Here is a 19884-nt window from a genome sequence, read left to right as displayed (position 1 = left end):
TCACCTCCAAGTTAAATAAAATAAAAATGGATTCTTGAAATCTTACATATTTCATCCAGCAAGAACTCATTGACATTCTATTGCCATTTTCCGGTTGGTTTCGTTTCATTTGATCTTTTAGTTATATATATTTAGTGTCTTTTAAAAAAAAAAAATCTTTTTTGTGATTTTTAGGAATTCTCATACAGAAACTCTCATCAAATTTGTAATATGAAACATTTTAAACAAATTCTTGTTTTCTACGCGCGCACACATACTCAAATCGGTTTATTGGATTTTAATAATCCTTATTTAATGGTATTGACTGATAAAAATCCTTATTTATTTTATCGCCACCAGTGGCCCCAAATTTAAAAAAATTGAACCCCAATGGTCCCCTGTTAAAAAGAACTTAACGTAGTTATACTTTTTCCGAATTTAAAGCTAATGTTTTAGGGCTTTTGATCGGAAGTAGAATACGAGACGACTAATGTAAAACTTAGCTCGAAACGACGCTCCAAAACGACGAAATAATGCTTCAATTTGGGTCTTTCAACTTACAATTAACAAACAATCAAGCCGTTTGGATAAACATTTCGAGCTAAGTTTTACACCAATCAACCCGTATCCTCCTTCCGATCAAAAACCCTAAGACATTAGTTTGAAATTCGGGAAAAAAAATATATATGACGCTGTTAAGTCTTTTTTAACCAGGGGGGCCATTGGAGGCCAACTTTTTTAAATTTGGGACCACCAGTAGCTATAAAATAAATATGGATTATTTTCGATCAATACCATTCAGTATGGATTATTAAAATCCAATAAATCTAGTCAAATCATATTTATACTTACCAATGAAATTTGACAAAATTTGAAAGAGATATAAACCAAACCAATTTAACTATGTAACAAGAGCATCCACAATAGGACATTCTTGAGGTGTTTTGATAATGTTAATGAGAGAAGTTATGATATGAAGAAGAGAGGGTATTGTAAGATTCTTAGTGAAAAATACTCTAAGAATGAGTTTGTAAGAGAAAATGGAGGAGAGGAGAGAGAAAATATAAGGTATTTTTGTGGACCACGTATCATATGATATATAAAAAACACCAACACAAACATTCTTATTGGTGATGGTCTAATGCATACGTTCTTAATCATTGTAGAGGTATAATATATTAAAGTGACTGCATTTATCACAAGTTTAGGTTGCAACTTGTTTCAACTTTTAAGAACACACATAATTTATAGTTTCATGTACTGAAGTTTCACGTGGAAATTAAATATTGGAGTGGCTAATTTTCTATTGCGAATTGGAAGCTTGGGTTATCTCAACAGACAACAAAAACAAATTAATTTTAATGTTTAAAACATATAAAAAGATCGATTTAGTAGAATAGGCGCGAATATTATATATACCAGTAAGTTGCCTAGATCTTTTTTTCAAACTACTATGTTTAAAAAGAAAAAAATGGCTTTTAGGTGTCTAACAATGGACCACATGGAATTCAGGTGTCCAGCCATCTCAGATGGCTGGATTACGTTAATCTCTCTTAGTGGCGTTCCATGTAAGCGATGATGTGTACATTTGTTGTGACTGGATCAGCCATCTGAGATGGTTGGATCCAAATTTATTCCATTGAGCATAATTTCGCCACGTGGCAGCATAAGATGAAACCAACCATCTGAGATAGCTGAATTGAACTCTGTATTTTCAATTATTGCAAACTCGCGAGTTTACTTCTTTGAAGATGCAAAGATGATTTCAAATTTATGTAGTGTAAATTGATGGCATGTGACATCTTTTGAACACTATACTTACTATTTCTATGCAGAGTAAGTGTCACACCCCGACTTAGGGCCTACGCGTGACACCCGTAGTTGGTACCTGTTTTGAAAATATATCAGTTTCGGGTTATTAGCGGAAGTCTTTGATTAATTGATTTTGAAAATTCTTGGATAATAAATATTCAAGTATTTTTGGTTTACAAACCTGTGTTTACAATATTTTATTTATTTAAAACTGAGTCATCTCCATCTGCGAGCATCTAACTCCACAAATGACTCTTATACCTTGCTATCTGTACTATGCTTGCTTTCCTGTAATGATGGGGAAAAATACGTCAGCGATATGCTGGTAAATCGTTGACTCTGAAAACTTTTGACTGACAAGATAGTTTTGAAACAAACTTGGCAGAAACGTCTTTTATTTTTGAGAACTTGTGCCACTACCATACACACACAATTATGGTTCTCTAAGAACTAATGCCCATTGGAGAACTTTCGTCATGACTGTTAGCCTACGGCCACGTAGCCTTGATTGAAAGACTAGACAGTTATGTTTGAATCCAGACACATGTGTACTCAGTCTGAGTTGCTTTTATTATCTACTTTGTGACTTAGAGATCACATAATCCCTTAAAAATTTAGAGATCACGTAATCTCATACAAATATTTGACTGACTATTTAAGATAAACAACCCGTTTATCTTAATGACTGGCTGAAAAAGATTTAACATATTCACCTGTGGTTGTGATTATCTTTTCTGAATGATGTGGTGATCTTGTTTGAAAACCCTTGTGAATGAATGATGGCTGATATAATAAAATAGGTTTATATAAATACCTGGATCATCTCTTGACCCAGCTACAGACCTTTAGTCTGGTTTTAACCTTGATTTGGTTTGTGAATGTTTTGAAATCATGATTATATTTGTGTGACGTTTGATACCGAGACAAATTGCTAGATGAGATGTGCGTATCTCTATAACGATGAATCTTCGGTACAAACATTTGGGTGTGAAAACGATTAATCAAAATAGTAAAAATCAACTTGTGATTAATTTACTATGTACCTGGTTTAATATCAGAAGTCAGCAGGAACAGAAGTAGATATCATATAATCCTCACCAAATCATAGCTGAACTTAACAATTGATGCAAATACCCGATACAGAATACGAACATGCCAAAATCATCACCAATTTATTATCCAAACATTCAAGCCAACATTAAACTAATATTCCATATAATGAAACATCATGGTAAGTGCCAAGACACATAACTCGACTACCCAGTTCGAATGAAAAATGATAAGAGCCGGCTCAAAATAAACGTTTTCAAGAATAAATAAGCTGTTAATTGCCACACCAACCGATAGTTTTGTTCGTTTTGAAACCGAAGTCAGAAGACTGTTGTGATTCAGGTTGAGGAGGAGGTCTATACTCTTTTGGCTTTGCGGGATCCACAAAAATAACCCATCCGTCTAAGAACTTTGCGTTCATTCCTTCACGGGCCTTTTCAGCTTCTTCTATTGATGCATATGTGACAAATGCAAACCCCTTTGATCTTTGAGTAGCTCGGTCCATGATTACTTTTGCTGCAAAAGTTAAGATATTTAGGACCATGGTGTTCAAGAAAACAAACATATTTAGTGTAGATAACAAAAAAAAATGAACATACTTCTTCATTTCAACAAAATTAGCCAATGCACTCATGAAAATATCACCTTAGTGATTAAGAGATGTGTCTTTTTCCTACCTCGATCCATTCAGTAACATGTTGACCAGTTGAGATGCTGACATGTTGGTAATCTAACGACGTGCCACTTATTTCTGTTTAAGTTCTTGTACTACTATGGCAACTAAAGGCACCGACACACCAACATCTCAGTCAGTCATCATGCTACTAAACAACCAACGTGAAACAAAAACCGATCTTTTAATGACCCTTGTGGCATTTTCAAGAGTACATTGGCTACTGGCAAAAATATGAAAAAAATATTTTATTTTAACTAACTTATGGCATAATTATGTGTTACTGCCAACTATGAGATTGCACAAAAGTAAACAATATTAATTTACCCTCAACAAGCTGGCCGAAAGGAGCAAATGCCGCTCTAAGCTTTTCATCAGTAGTGTTTCTATTCAGACCTGCAATTGATGTTCATAAATAACATCAAGCATCACAATGCAATGTTACAATCCAATGTTAGTTAAAAAATTTAAAAATAACATTTATGACCAAAGGTAATTGTGGACGTCATGTAATAAGAATCCAAATTGCTCGCATTCATATTAATTTTGTGTAGAGAACCGTGAATCAAGCAATTATGTTGCTACTATTTGCAATCTGCACCATTAGAGGTGTAAATGAGCCAAGCCGAGACCGAGCTCGACCAGGCTTGCTCAAGCTAGGCTTGTTTCGAGCTCTATTAATATAGCTCGACTTGTGGGTAGTTCTTCAAACTCGAGCTCGGCTCGTTTAACATACAAAGAGCTTAAGCTCAAGCTTGGCTTGTTTCGAGCTCTATTTCTATATCTCGAATTGTGAGTAGTTTTTAAAACTCGAGCTCGGTTAAACACAGTGACCTTCAACTCAAGCTTGGCTTGCTTTGAGCTCTATTTCTGTATCTCGACTTGTGAGTAGTTTTTAAAACCCGAGCTCGGCTCATTTAACGTACAGAGACCTTAAGCTCAAGCTTGGCACGTTTCGAGTTCTATTTCTTTATCTCAACTTGTGAGTAGTTCTTCAAACTCGAGCTTGGCTCGTTTCAAACACAAAGACCTTAAGCTCAAGCTTGGCTCGTTTCGAGTTCTATTTCTATATCTCAACTTGTGAGTAGTTCTTCAAACACGAGCTCGGCCCGTTTAACATACAGAGACCTAAAGCTCAAGCTTGGCTCGTGTCGAGCTCCATTTCTATAGCTCGACTTGTGAGTAGTTCTTCAAACTCGAGCTCGGCTCGTTTAACACACAGAAACCTTCAGCTCAAGCTCGGCTCGTTTCAAGTTCTATTTCTATATCTCAACTTGTGAGTAGTTCTTCAAACTCGAGCTCGGTTCGTTTAGAGCTCGGCTTGTTTAACATACAGAGAGCTTAAGCTCAAACTCGGCTCGTTTCAAGCTCTATTTCTATATCTCAACTTGTGAGTAGTTTTTAAAAATCAAGCTCGGTTAAATACAGAGACCTTAAGCTCGAGCTCGGCTCGTTTCAACTTCTATTTCTAAAGCTCGATCCCAAGCTCGTTTATAAAACAAACTTATTTTGAGGTTCGAGCTCGGGTCATTTCAAGCTATTTGCGAGCCGATCTCGAGTAGCTCACGAATATTTCAATTTGTTAGATAAAATATTTGGCATGTACATAAATAAATCTGATGATTAAATTAAAAAGGGGTTGTAAAGTAAAGTTAAAAAGTTACCGCTGATGAAGAGTTTTGGGGCGGTTAGAGTTGAGATGAATCGGGTTGAAGAAGCAAATGGAGCTGTGATAATTGAAGGCGACCCGTTAATAACACGACGGAAAGCCGACGAGAATGCCATTTGGATGGATTGAAAGTGGCGGGTATTAGGGTTTATTGGTAAAGAAAAGCCCTAAGTTTCGAAACAACGAGAACACAAATACTTTTTTCACAGGAAAGATGTGGTGGATATGGAAATGAGTAGGTTATATGAGTAGGTTCGGGTTGAAATCGATTTCTTACTATGTTACGGTCGGTTCCGGTTCGGGTTTTGACCAGCTTTTGCCGGTTTGGGTGCGGTTAACTGGTTTGGAACTGGTTTTTGTGGAGAAAATTACAAAGCGGTTTCGAACCTACGGTTTCAATCGGTTCTAAACCGGTTTCTACATAATCGGTTTCAAACCGATTCAGTTTTGGTTCGATTTCGGGTTAGTTCGGTTAACCGGTTTATTTGCCCACCTTTAGTTTGGGATTCCTTACTTTTACCTCCTTATGACTTATCATAAGTCATAAGTTATATTCTTGCGACTTACGAAACTTTTCCAATCACATATTAAGCACTTTCAAACACCTTTTTAACTTATTGATAAGTTATGAGTTATAAGAAGAAAACAATAAGGAATCTCAAACACCCTGTAAGTTAAATTATTTACGTTCTCGTCATATAGGTGGCGTTACATCAAAACTTTGACATGTCAGCTCTTTTAAAATTATAATTACAAAGGTTAGAAAATATAACCTTTATGTATTCAACCCAACAAGCCATTTATAAATCGCCTGACCAGTTTATAATAATTTTATTAAATCATGTTTATAACCCTTCAGCCTATTTATACTAGCCTGTTTTGACTCATTTTGATAAACATGTTAAATAAGTCATATATCAGGTTACACGGCTTTAAATATACGTCTCTCTAGCCACACTAAAACACATTTTATCTTGGTGGGATACATCAACCAATAGGCCTAGGTCGCTAAATTATTCGTGAACCGTTTGGCGGGAAGTTAATTTATGTTTGTTTATTTAACTAGTTTCTCTACCCACGTGTCGGGGCAGCTGACAAAACCCCAGCATTGAAACACATGCATTGGTAAAACCCGAGCGTTACGACGATGAGTTGTCACGAATTCGGTCAGTACCAACTCAAGGTACCGGAATTAAAACAAAAGGGTCAGTAAAACTCAGGCGTTGCGGCATGAGTCGGTAAAACCTTAGCGTTGTTGGTCTCGGGATTTGTGGCGCTAAGACGACACAAATTTAATTTGTTTCAATTGCGCTCGTTACGATACCGAAAACATGAAACAAAATAAAAAAAAAACTTTGTTAAGTGTCGGACCGCCACTTGGACCAATAAGGTGCTAGCAGCATCAAACTAACAAAAGGGTCAGTAAAACTCGGGCGTTGCGGCGTGAGTCGGTAAAACCTTAGCGTTGTTGGTCTCGGGATTTGTGGCGCTAAGTCGACACAAATTTAATTGTTTCAATTACGTTTGTTACGATACCGAAACTACGAAACAAAATTAAAAAAAAAAAAAAAAAACTTTGTCCAGTGTCGGACCGCTACTTGGACCAATTAGGTGCTAGCGGCACCAAACTTTCAATTTATATATATTAAATAAACGAACGAACATGAACACATTTTCCGTTCGTTCATTTATGTTTGTTTATGTCTGTTTATTTATGTTCGTTTATGTATTAATAGAAATAATTAAATATTATCTCGATGTGTCATCGCTTAAAGGCTTTATATCTGTTAATTAGTGTTCATTTATGTTCATTCATATTTGTTCATACATGTTCGTTTATCTTTGTTCAATTATGTTAATATAGATTTTAGACAAATGAACACAAATGTCCATTTTTAAATATACGAACATGAACCTAAATATTTGTTCAAGTAGGTGTTCGTGTTCTTTTAAAGTTAAATGAACGAACACGAACATGCCCTTGTTTGTGTTCATTCGATTCGTTTACAGGCTTTCATTATTCATTTTGATGAATACATCGGTCTCACTCTCTAGGCTTTGCCGATTTCATTTGTGTTCATGAACCGTTCTTGAACACATTAATTTCCTTAATGAACGAACACGAACTTAAAATCTTGTTCGGTAAGTGTTCGTGAACCATTTGTGAACACATTATTTTCTTAACGAACGAACATGAACAAGACTTTGCTCATGTTCGTTCGGTTCGCTTACAGTCATATCAACCAACAACATACCTAATTATTATTATAATATAAATAAGAACTTTGGCGCCGCAAGTGGCCTATTGTGGGCCCTCTGGCGGCACCATATTAGTCGATGAATATTGCTTCTTTTAGTTCAGCTACCATAATAAACGTAATGGAAATCGATCAAACATTATTTTTTTTTTGTTTTAGTTCCGGTATCATAACAAACCTGAAATGAACTGACCGACTTCGCGCATACTCGCGGCCTTATTTAAAGCACATGACCGACCACGCTTGGGTTTTACCAATGCACAATTTTACCTACCCCCCAATTTGGTTGTTGTTCCACCTCAATTTTTATATTTTTTTAGTTCCGGTACCGTAATGTACATAATCAAAACCGACCGAATTCGTGTCAAGTTACCGCCTCAATGCTCGGGATCACAACACTTGGATTTTACCACCGTCCGGGTTTACCAACCAGATAAACATCGTCTATTTTGTTTTCTTATATATTAATATTTTTATACGTTAATTTGATAGATTAGTATTTTGGGTTTTAATGCTCAAATTTTACCAATGATGGCTATATCATAATGAATGCAGCTAATACTGATCAAATTCGTGTCGAATCATCATTGTAACGTTCGGGTTTAACCAACGCCCGCGTTTCAAAACTGGGGTTTTGCCAGCTGCCCCATCGCAATGCGCCAGATAGAAAATCCAGAAAGTAACTATTACACATCTAAAGAATCAAGAAAAAGTAGAGGTCACTTGTAAAAATGAAATTATCTTTTCACCAAGGCTTTCCCCTTAATTATTGTCACATAAAACACTTTTGAAAATTGAAGCCACATAAAATGACACCTATTATTAAATGTTACACCTCACTCACATTTTCTCAAGCAAACAAAGTTTCCAATTCAATACATTTAAGGTTCCCTATTCTCTCCTAGCCTCAGTAGCGAGTCCAAACCCGAACGGGTACAACGGGTCATAATGCGGGTCGCCAACGTTCATTGGCAACTGATCAACCGACTTGAACCAAGTTCGCGCAAGCTTACCCGTAAAACCATAATCACCAAACAAAACATCCGTGACGCCTTGACCCTCAGTTCCCGGAAGCCAAGCAGCCACAAGTGCATCTATAGTTTCCACATACGGCTCCACCACCACAGGCCGGCCCGTGATCAACACCACAACACATTTAACCGAACCACATACCCTCTTGATCGTGCTCGGTCCAGGCTCGGGCATGGTCAGGTTTGAGCTGTCCCCAAAAAACTCTGCATATGGAATCTCACCCACAACAACTATCGCGTAGTCAAACTTATTAGAATTAATAAGCGCGTCATCCGGATTCTCGTTGTACACCACTTGAGTTGTTGGATCAACTGCAACTTTTATAGCAGATAATATTGTAGTGCCTGCAAGATTAAAACACTGTGTTCAAGATTTTATAAAGATAATATTTTTAGGTGATTTAAGTGCTCAAGATCAAAACTTTGTGTTCAAGATTTTAGAAAGATAATATTTTTATTTGTTTTAAGTGCTAAAGATCAAAACTTTGTATTAAAAGTTTTTAAAATAGATAAAATTTTTAGGTGTTACACCTTTTAAGTGTTCAAGATCAAAACTTTGTGTTCAAGATTTTATAAAGATAATTTTTTTGGTGATTTAAGCGTTTATAAGCTGAAGTTGTACCTATGGTATGATTATTTCCTGAAAGGCCTTGCCATTGGATGGTCCATCCTCCACATTGGTAACCAAGATTATCAGCGTGGGACCCGGCAACAAGTATCTTTGATGCCTTTTTAGAAAGTGGTAACAATGGGCTCGCTAAAGATTTACCGTTTTTTAATAACACGAGTGTTTTCCTCACGGCTTCTCTAGCTAGATCGCGGTGCTCCTGTTTGCAAGTTCATAAGCAAATAAAGATTACATTTTTCTGTTAAGTTTCTAGTTATATCACGAATATGACACGAACATTTTCTAGTTAAATGTTACATTTTTCTGTTAAAGATTACACTTTCTAGTTATATTTTACATTTTTCTGTTAAGATTTACCAACCTGACGTGGACCAGAAATTTGACACGAACACAACAAAAGTCCAAAAATCTTGTCAGACATATGAACACGAATATGACACGAACATTTGTGGGTCACACAAACATAACACCATTTTTTTTTTGTTTTTCATTTTTTTCGCATATTTATACTTTGAAGTTACAATTTTACAACAATAACTTAGAAACGTAATTAAAACAATTACATTTTAGTTATAAAATCGTATGTCAATTTCTGTTTTAAGTTTTAAATTTGGGCATAACTTACCCAACATTTACTTGATGCCATAAAACAAATTTAATAAGATAAAATAAAAAAACAAACTGGTTAAACGTATCAACCCGAGAACCCATTTATACTAAACCCAAACCAGAATACCGAGTTAGGTTTGTGTCGTGTTTTCTTGTCATGTCAGAAACTCAGACCCCCCCCCCCCCCCAATTATCATTAATCGGTTACAAAGCACAAATCCTGACTTGGTTTATTACCTGAGATCCGAGGTACTTAGCCATGCTGTAATCCGCCAATGGGTTTTCAAACAGACCCATGGTGAACTTAACCCGTAGAATCCTCTTAACTGCATCGTCTACACGGCTCATGGGTATAAACTTGTTCTTGACTAGGTAAGTTAGACGTGTGATGAACTCTTGGTAGTTGAATCCTATCATGAACTGCAAACGGTCAACATGTTAAAAGACTTCAAAAAGTCAAACCTTTTATGAATATAACAAAAAACCAACCATGTCAATGCCAGCATTCATCCCGGCTACGATAGAATATGTATAGTTAGCATTTGGTGGATTAGTGATCCTATCTATCCCTTGAAAATCAGATATCACAAACCCCTGAAGTCAAAGTCAAAGTCAACACAAAAGTTTATGACTTGATGCATTTGTGTCTAAAAATTTAAATCATTTAATGTGATTCAAGAAGGAGATATTTACTCTGAAATGGAGTGTATTTTTGAGGTAATCAGTGACAAGGTAACGGTTTGTGTGCATTTTGACTCCGTTCCAACTAGAATACGAGGTCATAATAGTAGACACACCCTTGATGATTGAATCCAAGTATGCTGGCATGTGTATACTAAATAACCCTTTCGCGTCTATGATCGTGTTGCCCTGGTCTTTGCCCAAGTGGGTCCCACCGTCTCCCAAATAGTGCTTAGCGCATGCTGCTATCTTTGTTCTGTGCAAAATGAAATCAATGCATGTTGTACATTATTAGTATGAGGTTAGAATTGTAATTTTCAACCTGCATATTGCATATACAGCAATGCATAAAACCTTCTAAATTTTCTTATTAAAGATTTAGATTAAAATCATAACGAAATTGTCTTTGTAGTCTTAAAGCATTAACTGTTTACAAAAGTTGGACAAAAACTATGTTTGTAGGTTAACGCAACTTGTTTTGACCCGTTACCACTCATGATTTCAGATGTTTAAAAGCTAAGACAAAAGTTTTTTTTTTAGTCATAGATATTAAAACAGAAGTAAGCACTAAATCAAGATCAAAGACTAAATCTTAAAACCATGTCAGCTTTTCAAGATTATAGCAAGTGGAAGGCATGGCCCCATAGCATTAGCAATTATAGTCTCATTTTTCTAAAAACAATCATTCTTAGACCGAAAGTGCATATAGTTGACCAATATGGGCCTAAAGATATCCTTCAGCTACCATAATGTTGGTCCTAATGATATCTTTCAAATTTGTGCGTATACCATGACATCATTCTCAGAAGTTTCATGACATCATTCTCAGTAGGGGTGTGCATGGGTCGTTTTGTGCTCAAAGCAAACCAAAAACTTAAATTTCAGTTGTGTTCTTTTTTTAAATGTTCGGTTTTGTTTTTTGGGTTTCGGTTTTTTTCTATTTTGGTTTGGTTCGGTTTCGGTTTTTTCGGCTTGAAATATTTGGGACGAAAAGAATTGGCCCAAAAAAAATACTGATAAATTAGGCCCAAATCTTTTGTTAATTAATAGCTAATTGATTATTATACATTTTTGCTAAAATACTTGGGTTACACTACTTATTATATTCTTATAAATTACTTAAAATAAACTCGGTTCAGTTCGGTTTTTCAGTTTTAATTACATGCAAAACCAAAACCGATACAAAACTTCGGCATCTATAAAAGCATAAAACCAAACCGTCGGTTTTTGTTCCGGTTCGTTCTTCTCGGTTTTGAATCAGTTTTATCGGTCATGCACACCCCTAACTCCCATGTAGGTTATACTAAAAAGGTCAGCAAACTTACCGTCCGCCGACAAAAGGAACACCCTTTCTTGAACCAGCAGGGATATCTCCTTGTAAACCTGGTATAATCTCGGTCATTAACTTAACAATCTTGGGATCTTCACTATAACTCTCGTAGCACCGACCCCACCTCGGATCTCTACATACCTGTTTAGCAAAAACTAAAATTCATTAAAAAGTTTGCATCTTTTATGCATTAGCAGTAAAAACATGCAGTAACTTTTATTCAACTTACTGCAATACAAGGTGAAAAAGTATATTGTATGCCAGTGGCTCTAACTTCAAGTGCAGTTGCAGCCCCAATCTTCTTAAGCAAAACAGGATCCCTGTTCAGTTGTACATTATGCATTCAAACTTGTACAGTTGTACATTATTACTAATTACTTGTCAATATGGTTCTTAAAAGACTTGCCTGGTAACTCCAAGACCAATATTATGAGGAAAGATTGTAGCTTTATAAACATTACTATGACCATGAACAGCATCAATCCCATATATCAACGGTATCCCCAAACGAGTCGATATCGCACCCTTTTGGAGATCATTGACCAGGTCAACCCATGCTTTTGGAGATGCTTGTTCTGCTGGAAGACTCCCTGGTATTGGCACAGTCAAAACACTCCCTGAATATTGTCACAAAGTTATTATTTAATGGTTAATTATATTAAAAAGTATATAATAACTAGAGGTTTGAATGAATTATTGTTGTACCAAGAAAGTACTTCTTGATGACATCATTGGATACAACCGATCTATCTGCTTGAGTCATTTGGCCAATCTTTTCTTCTAATGTCATCCTTTTCATTAAATCTTTAACCCGAACACCAATTCGTTGTTTCGGATCTTTGTATTTGAAGTACTCAGCTTCAGCCATGGAAGCCCACAAACATATCACCATAATCATCAAGATCAAAACTTTCCACATGTTCTTGACACCCATTGTGAATTTGGAGTATGAATTATGATCTTCCTAATAATATATTCAAGAATGTTATCAGATAATGATTGAATGATATTTAAAAAATGCAAAACTTATCCAACATCAAGCTTCATTTTTTATAATTTCAAGAGCCAAATAATGTGATTTTAAACTTCAAAACTGACAACAAAGTTGATGGATAAAGACAAATAATTTAAATCAGCACTAATATGTGACCAAAAAAAAAACATCTGTGAAATTGGAATTATTAAGCAATAAATACATATATTGCAGAAATCAACAATGAAGAATAGAAGAAGCCATTAATATTGGGGGAAGCATTTACTTACAGAGATAATGGATGAGAGAGCCAGCAGATAGTGAGAGAACTTATTCTAAAGTAAATAATATAAAAAGGGTCCAAATATATATACATAAAGTTATGAAAAATGATTCTTTTAAGTATTAAATGTGTATGTATATTAAGTTTGTGAGTCTTACTTAATATAGATAGTTATTAAACAAAGTGTTAGACCTTAAAACAGGAAAACTTTATCCTTGGTTTAGTTACATATTTAGTCTAAGTGAACCATTTTTGTACTGATATTATTATTAATTTATTATTGTAATATAACAAACTTTGTTATAAGTCTTTGTTATAAGGTTTTATTTGGAATGATTATTGATGAAACGGACAAAATTTGTTACGATTGTGAACATACGGTGTGGTTAGGCGTGTAAATTCCACGTGAAACCCATATTTGATCTTAATTTAATGTATCATCATGGGACTTAAAACAAATAGAAAATCATACTTTAAATGACATAAGCATTAAATCTTCATGAAGTAATATATATATATATATATATATATCATATCATGGTTTATGTATTTGGTCAGTAAAGGAAAAGAAATATAGAAACTGGTTGGAGTATTAGAGCCGAATCGAGCGGTGAGCAAGCAATAATCCAAGCGTTAACTAACCAAAAACCGACGAAACCGAACCAAAATTAAACCTAACTGAACCATTCATATTTTCATATATTTCTAGCTTTTATACTTCAGTTTCATGTATTTGTATTTATACCTCCATTTCATGTATTTATACTTCCGTTTATTTAAGTAAAAATTTTAGCCCAAGATTGATTCTGTTTATTAACCGAAAACCGACAGACTAACCGAATAAACCGAACCAATTATCTGAAAGGCGGTTGGTTAATTTGGTCGAGGCTCATAAGCGAGTATACTTGCATTTAAACTCATTTGTTTCATGTCATCTAGTCGTAATAATAAAATACCGAAGTGACTTACTTTGCAAGTACACGGTTGTTCTGATGACAGTGAGTTGCAAAGCTTTAAATCTTTATGAGTTGGTGATAATATTTGATTATGGTTATCCGTTTATACATAACGGAGTATATCCCTTTACATTATTTGAATTCATTTATTTTCTTAGATTTAGTTAATTCTATTTTATCCTCTTTAATTCGAACTTTAACAGATATTTAACTTGATAAGATCCTAATATATTAATTAAATTTATCTATTATTAAGTTTTCTTATTTAGTCTGATTAGGTTTACTTATTGTTTATCTTTTTTTTATTTTGATGTCTTGGTTTTCCTATATATTGTAACCTTTTTGTTTAAGAAAAAGAATAAAAAAATTAATCAGAAAATTGTTTCATCTTCGGTTTCCATTATTTTCTCTTGTTTTTGGAACTTAACCCACTCTACAAACCTCTATCGGGAGATTGACCATCTCAAATCGGTCTCTGTCATAATCACATCAATTCCTCCTTAAACTATTGAAAATGCGTCTATTATAATTAAAATAATATAAAGATACTTTCATTAACGGTATTAACGGTATGGGAAAATATGGTACATTATTATGCAGTATACACAAAATGAATTACAAGAAATGTAAAATGAATGTTACACAAATGTGAACTAATCTAATCAAGTGTCTTTAATGATGTTCTTCAATAAATTAGATTTCAAGTCTCTGATAAAAAAAACCGTATGCTTTCGGGGTAGATAACAACAACCACCTGAGAGGTTTACAATTTGTGAACTTATTCTGAAGAAAAATATGTAACCTATACATGACACGACAAAAAGATGGTGGCATGGGCGAAGGAGGTTGAACATTTATCAGCAGAGCCAATTCCTTTAAGCAGAAGGTGCTAATGCACAATTGGTTATTTTAACCTTTTTTATAAATACAATAATTTTTTTCCCTTAAAATTTTTGATATTTCTTATTAAACTCAAAACGATTATAATAAAGTGACAGACAAACGGGCAATAAGTTTCGTCACAACTAATTATAGTATGTATAATTGGTTAAATTGTTGTCGGATCTCGTGGGATTAGTGGATTACCAACCTCCCGTGACTTATTTTAAAATTTTGTGGATTACTTTATTGAACAAGACAAAGTTGAAGGACAAATAATAAACTTGCCATCCTCATTTGTCATCTATTGAATAAATGTGAAATAAATGTCTTGTAGACCGTAGAACATTAGGAATTAAAACATTATTTTTAATTTATTTAAAAAATGGTGATTTAAAATTTTAAGAAATAACTTGGTGACCGAATATTTTATGGAAATTTGACAATTTGTCACTATGCTAAACAAACTAAGCGTGAAACCAACTGAAATTAATTAAGCAAAGCAACTAAAAATATTATTTAAAGCCAACCGGCTTGTTTGTAACTTTTTAATGCATGTTTTAATTCTTGATAAAACAAAATAGTAATGGGGATTTATAAGAACTAAACATCTGGGTAAAGTTAAAATACAAAAGGAGACAAAAACGATAAATATAAATGTGAGAATAATTCGTGGTCACACAAAAAACATCTTAAAAAATATTTAAAAAATAATAAAAAAATCGTTACTCAATATATAAATAAAAAAAATTAGAAAACCAAAATGTTCCCCCCGTCATTCCTGTTCCAAAAACAAACCCTAACGAAAAGACACAATGCCGAAAAAAAAGACACAAAACAAAAAAAGACACAACAGATCGCAAAATATAACATAATGCCGAACAGAATACGATATGTTGAGTAATATAATACAATATAAAAAAAAACACAATGATTTTTTCACTCAATATTGTTTTTTTAGAATGTGAAAGACGGCCGAAACATTTTTATGTTTTTATATTTTCGTTTTGGTATTAAAATTTGAGTTATGACTTTTTTTTATTAATTCTTTATTATTTTTTAAGGACTTTTTTTTACTAAAAATCCTTCTCATCTTTCTCAATTTTGTCCATCATTATAAAATCACTTGACCCTAAACATCTAACCGTATATTTAGACTAATATGCATTTTCTAAAAATCGAACAACAAACTTACAATATGGTCAACATGATCATTTGTGTAATTTTCTCTTAAATATGTTGAAAGAAATAAAATTCTTATTAAAACACAATTAAGGATTATATAAGGGAAGTTGCCCCTATACCTGCTACAAGAATTACATAATCGAAAAAAGTTTTTTTGCAAAAACAGAATATTTATCCTTCTCACTTAAATTCAATACTTGACGTCACAAAATGATATATAGGTGAACTGACGGGACATTGACATTAGTGATACTTGAACCTAAGATCTCTCTTTCTTTTGAATGTAGTCTTTGGATTATAACTTATATGTTTTTTCGTAACATAAGATTTTAATTATTTATTTACACCTAAAGTTAGTTATATACAAACTAAATATTAAAATGTGCATATAACTTCTGGGAAATTTCCAAGATGGCCAATTATAATTGAAGATTTCAATTTTTTCCTTTTAAATAAAAGTTTTTAGAAATGTCCTCTATAAACACGTCGTCAAAGACGTGTTAGGCCTTTACTAGGGGTGTAAATGAGCCGAGCTACTCGCGAGCTACTCGAGATCGGCTCGTTAAAAAGCACGATCGAGCCAAGCTTAATCGAGCCCGAGCTTGAGCCTAGAAGTAGGCTTGTTTAATAAACGAGCCCGAGCTTCACTTATCGAGCTCGAGCCGGTTCGCGAGCCTAAACGAGCCTGTAATTTATATAATTTTTTAAAAAATATATTTAATAATTATTAATTAATATATATGATGTTATGAAAAAATAAAAAATAACTAAATAATGTATAGTATTTTATACATAAAATTATAATAGAAAAAAATATATATAAATAATTATTATTATTACAAAAATAGTTGATATATAGTAAACGAGTCGAGCTCGAGCTTGAAAATGTAGAGCCGAGCTCGAGCTTTTAAATTAGAGCTCGAAGTTAAACGAGTCGAGCTCGAGCCTAGTCGAGCTCGGGCTCGGCTCGGCTCGTTTGCACCCTTAGCCTTAACACGTCTTTCACGACCTGTTAACCTCCAACGCGCTTCTTTCACGACCTGTTAACGTGCCTTTCACGGCATGTTAGCCTCTAACGTGTCTTTCAAGACATGTCAGCTCTATTAATTGTTTTTTAATATTAAAAAAAACAATTAATAGAGCTGACATGTCGTGAAAGACACGTTAGAGGCTAACATGCCGTGAAAGACACGTTAACAGGTCGTGAAAGACGTGCTAAAGCCTAACACGTCGTCAAAGACATGTTTTAGGAGACATTTATGGAAACTTTTATTTAAGGGAACAAAATTGAAATCTCTACTTATAATCAAGTCATTTTGAGAATTTTCTATATAACTTCTTGACACATAACGTGATTTTAACCATTCTATGTGAACTTAAAACGTTTTTTTTTCCGGAAAACTATGAACTTAAATGGAATGATGGGAGTATGGGACATAGAGACCACTTGTGTCATAAGCGGGCCATGCTCCTCCTATAGATATTTTAATAATTCGTTATAGTATATGCATATAAAGAGTTCATTAAATAACTTAGAAGATACTTATATAGCTTGAATACATCTGTTTAGGTCTTCAACTCGTTTTGGTTTGATATACCTCTCAGCAATTTATTAACATTCATTTCACAAATTACCTTCTCTTCTTCTATCTTGTGATTAATGTTGTGAAGATATCATCTTCACATCCATCTAAAAGGACAGTTCCACACGATCGAATCACCTTGATAATAAACTAGACTCGATTGTTTTCCTATCTAACCAAGTCCAACTTATGCCAACCGAGATGGTGGCTGTGACAAGTAACGGTGGGGTTAGGGTAACGACAATGTCACAGTGGCACCCCCATCGAGGCTACCTAAAGTAACTTCCAAAATCATGAACGCCCCTAGGTTTAGTTTTAAACATTGCTCTGCCAAGTCTATTCCGAATTTAGAATCCAATTGTAGGTGTTCAATTTTTCAAAAACCAATCCGTTATGACCCTAACCTAATTTGGTTCGTTTCACACGTTCCAAACTAAACATATATGCCCATCCCGCACCGCCCATTCTGGTTCTTTAATAGACAACTAGGATATAGCCCGTGTAATACACGAATGGTTAAAAAAAGATAACAAAAAAGTTAAATTTAATAATATTATACGTAATAACGTACATTGCCGTTTCAAAAACATATTAAAATATGTTTAATACAATATATTTTTATATTATGGATTCATAATAACATATCTTATGAAAGAATGATTTTTTTGTTTAATAATATAAATAAGTAGATTAAAAGATGGAATCTTATAAGAATGACTTAATTAATATAACAGTTATATTTGTATATATCTTCCAATTTTTGGTCCCCATGTTAGAGTTCTGTCTTTCACACAATTTCCACCAGCGAATGCCCATATTAATATATCTTTCATTGACTTTGTTAGAATATACAAGTAAATGAAAAATATACAAATAAACATACCCATATTGATATATCTTTCCCCTGAGAAGCGGGTCAATAGTAAAGATTTAGAGGATCCAACTTTTTTAACGTACATTTATACGATGTAAATGAAATAAATAAAAAAAAACATGATCTATAATATATATAAACGAAACCTTTAAAAGCTCTCTGATTGCTTCTTAAATTATCTCAATCCACTAGATTTTTTTATTTGTAAATGAAAGTTTCTCATGCATTTGATCCGAATTCACGGGTATGGGTCTCACCAAATTCAGATAGCTCTAAAACGGGTAATAATATCTCATTAAATTAAAAATTAATATTACCAAATATTTGATATGAAAATCCTATAAAATAGAGATCTACTAAAAATTAATATCCGATTTTTTTAAAAAAAGATATTATTTATAATTAAGAAACAATTTTATAGTAACAAAAATAAGCGGGTCATGGGTCACCAAATCCATATAGCTTTTAAACAGGTTACATATCATTTATTTGTGAAATTCTTTCATCATCAAACCTTAAATATATTATTAACTTTTCTTACAATAAAGAAAATTAAAATTCAAAAAACAAATACTAAAAAACGAAAAATGTAAAACAATCCCCGTAATACGGGGGATAAAACCTAGTAATAAATAAAGTTAAACAAATAGCTAATAGATTTATCATCTGAGAGGTTTTAAAGCTTGAAATGGAGCAATTACATCGTCATTGATTAGTTTATCAAATTTTTTTTCGAATACACACGCTAGAGCATTGTTCAAATAATCATCAGTCGTTTGAATGTGTAAATATGTTTTGTTAAGCTTCATTTTAAAGAAAAAAACACCTTTAAACAGTTGCGGTTGCAATAGGTAAAACCAGCGCTAGTTTCAGTATCAGATAAACCAATGGAAAAGAACGATTTTTTCCTATTTTCATCGTAAGATGAGCAAGGTCACATAATCCATTCAATTTTGAAAAACCAACGGAAAAGAACGATTTTTTCCGGTTTTCACAATTAGATGAGCAGGGTCACATATTTCATTCAGTTTTGCAAATCTATCATCTTTACTTCAGTGTGATAAAAGATCTAAAGATCACCTAAAAGACACTCTTTCTTTAGTACTAAAATCATCTGGATACATCTCAGAAAATGTCACTATCTTATATATGTCAAACTTAGAAAATAATCACAAGGATCTAAAGCCGACATATTTTCTAGCAATTGTAACACCCCGGCTAAAGCGGAAACGCCTGAGTGTGACGTGCAGATTGCTCAAACACACGTGACACTATTAGGTGACCATAATAACATTATTTCATTTAAATCTTCATGTAACACAAGTTATCAAATAATACAATTTGTAACAAATAAATAAACCAATAATAAATTGTTCTTTGAATACCTATAGGCATGCTATGTGTCTTCTAACTTTCATCATCGTATTTTTA

General features: G+C 33.6%; 2 protein-coding genes across 3 annotated transcripts; both read right to left on the bottom strand.

The window, feature by feature from the left end:
• Window positions 1-3036: 3036 nt before the first annotated feature.
• On the bottom strand, window positions 3037-5299 carry LOC143629725 (organelle RRM domain-containing protein 2, mitochondrial-like). 2 transcript variants are annotated; one of them, XM_077098941.1, is made up of 5 exons: window positions 5179-5299; window positions 3806-3910; window positions 3773-3775; window positions 3672-3695; window positions 3037-3357 (listed from the first exon to the last, which is right to left on the bottom strand). In XM_077098941.1, exons 1-5 carry the CDS (start codon window positions 5297-5299, stop codon window positions 3116-3118), a joined length of 495 nt encoding a protein of 164 aa, XP_076955056.1. In that variant the 3' UTR covers window positions 3037-3115. The 2 variants fall into 2 exon arrangements, with proteins under 2 accessions (XP_076955056.1, XP_076955103.1); XM_077098988.1 differs by lacking the exons at window positions 3672-3695; window positions 3773-3775 and having other exon boundaries at window positions 3842-3910.
• A 2978-nt stretch (window positions 5300-8277) lies between these two features.
• Window positions 8278-12661, bottom strand: LOC143549720 (uncharacterized). Its single transcript, XM_077040579.1, has 9 exons — window positions 12426-12661; window positions 12127-12337; window positions 11950-12040; window positions 11716-11861; window positions 10403-10646; window positions 10199-10303; window positions 9947-10129; window positions 9095-9299; window positions 8278-8817 (listed from the first exon to the last, which is right to left on the bottom strand). Exons 1-9 carry the CDS (start codon window positions 12652-12654, stop codon window positions 8333-8335), a joined length of 1899 nt encoding a protein of 632 aa, XP_076896694.1. The 5' UTR covers window positions 12655-12661; the 3' UTR covers window positions 8278-8332.
• Window positions 12662-19884: the final 7223 nt, after the last annotated feature.

Source organism: Bidens hawaiensis, unplaced genomic scaffold, assembly GCF_021521415.1.
Source record: "Bidens hawaiensis isolate Kalapana, Puna unplaced genomic scaffold, B.hawaiensis_p1.1 tig00000055_1, whole genome shotgun sequence".
Classification (NCBI taxonomy): domain Eukaryota; kingdom Viridiplantae; phylum Streptophyta; class Magnoliopsida; order Asterales; family Asteraceae; genus Bidens; species Bidens hawaiensis.
Note: the sequence above shows the minus strand (reverse complement) of the source record. Positions and strands in the feature narration are given on the sequence as shown.

Bases quoted from the DNA above. Each gene is read 5' to 3' on its own strand.
- LOC143549720 (XM_077040579.1), bottom strand. From the start codon at position 12,654: ATGGGTGTCAAGAACATGTGGAAAGTTTTGATCTTGATGATTATGGTG. The intron at 12,338-12,425 runs GTACAACAATAA...GACAATATTCAG, and splicing joins CATCAAGAAGTACTTTCTTG to GGAGTGTTTTGACTGTGCCA. The intron at 10,130-10,198 runs GTTGGTTTTTTG...GACCGTTTGCAG, and splicing joins TGAATGCTGGCATTGACATG to TTCATGATAGGATTCAACTA.
- LOC143629725 (XM_077098941.1), bottom strand. From the start codon at position 5,299: ATGGCATTCTCGTCGGCTTTCCGTCGTGTTATTAACGGGTCGCCTTCA. The intron at 3,911-5,178 runs GTAACTTTTTAA...CATCAATTGCAG, and splicing joins CCCAAAACTCTTCATCAGCG to GTCTGAATAGAAACACTACT. The intron at 3,358-3,671 runs GTTTAGTAGCAT...TAACTTTTGCAG, and splicing joins GTTTTTGTTTCACGTTGGTT to CAAAAGTAATCATGGACCGA.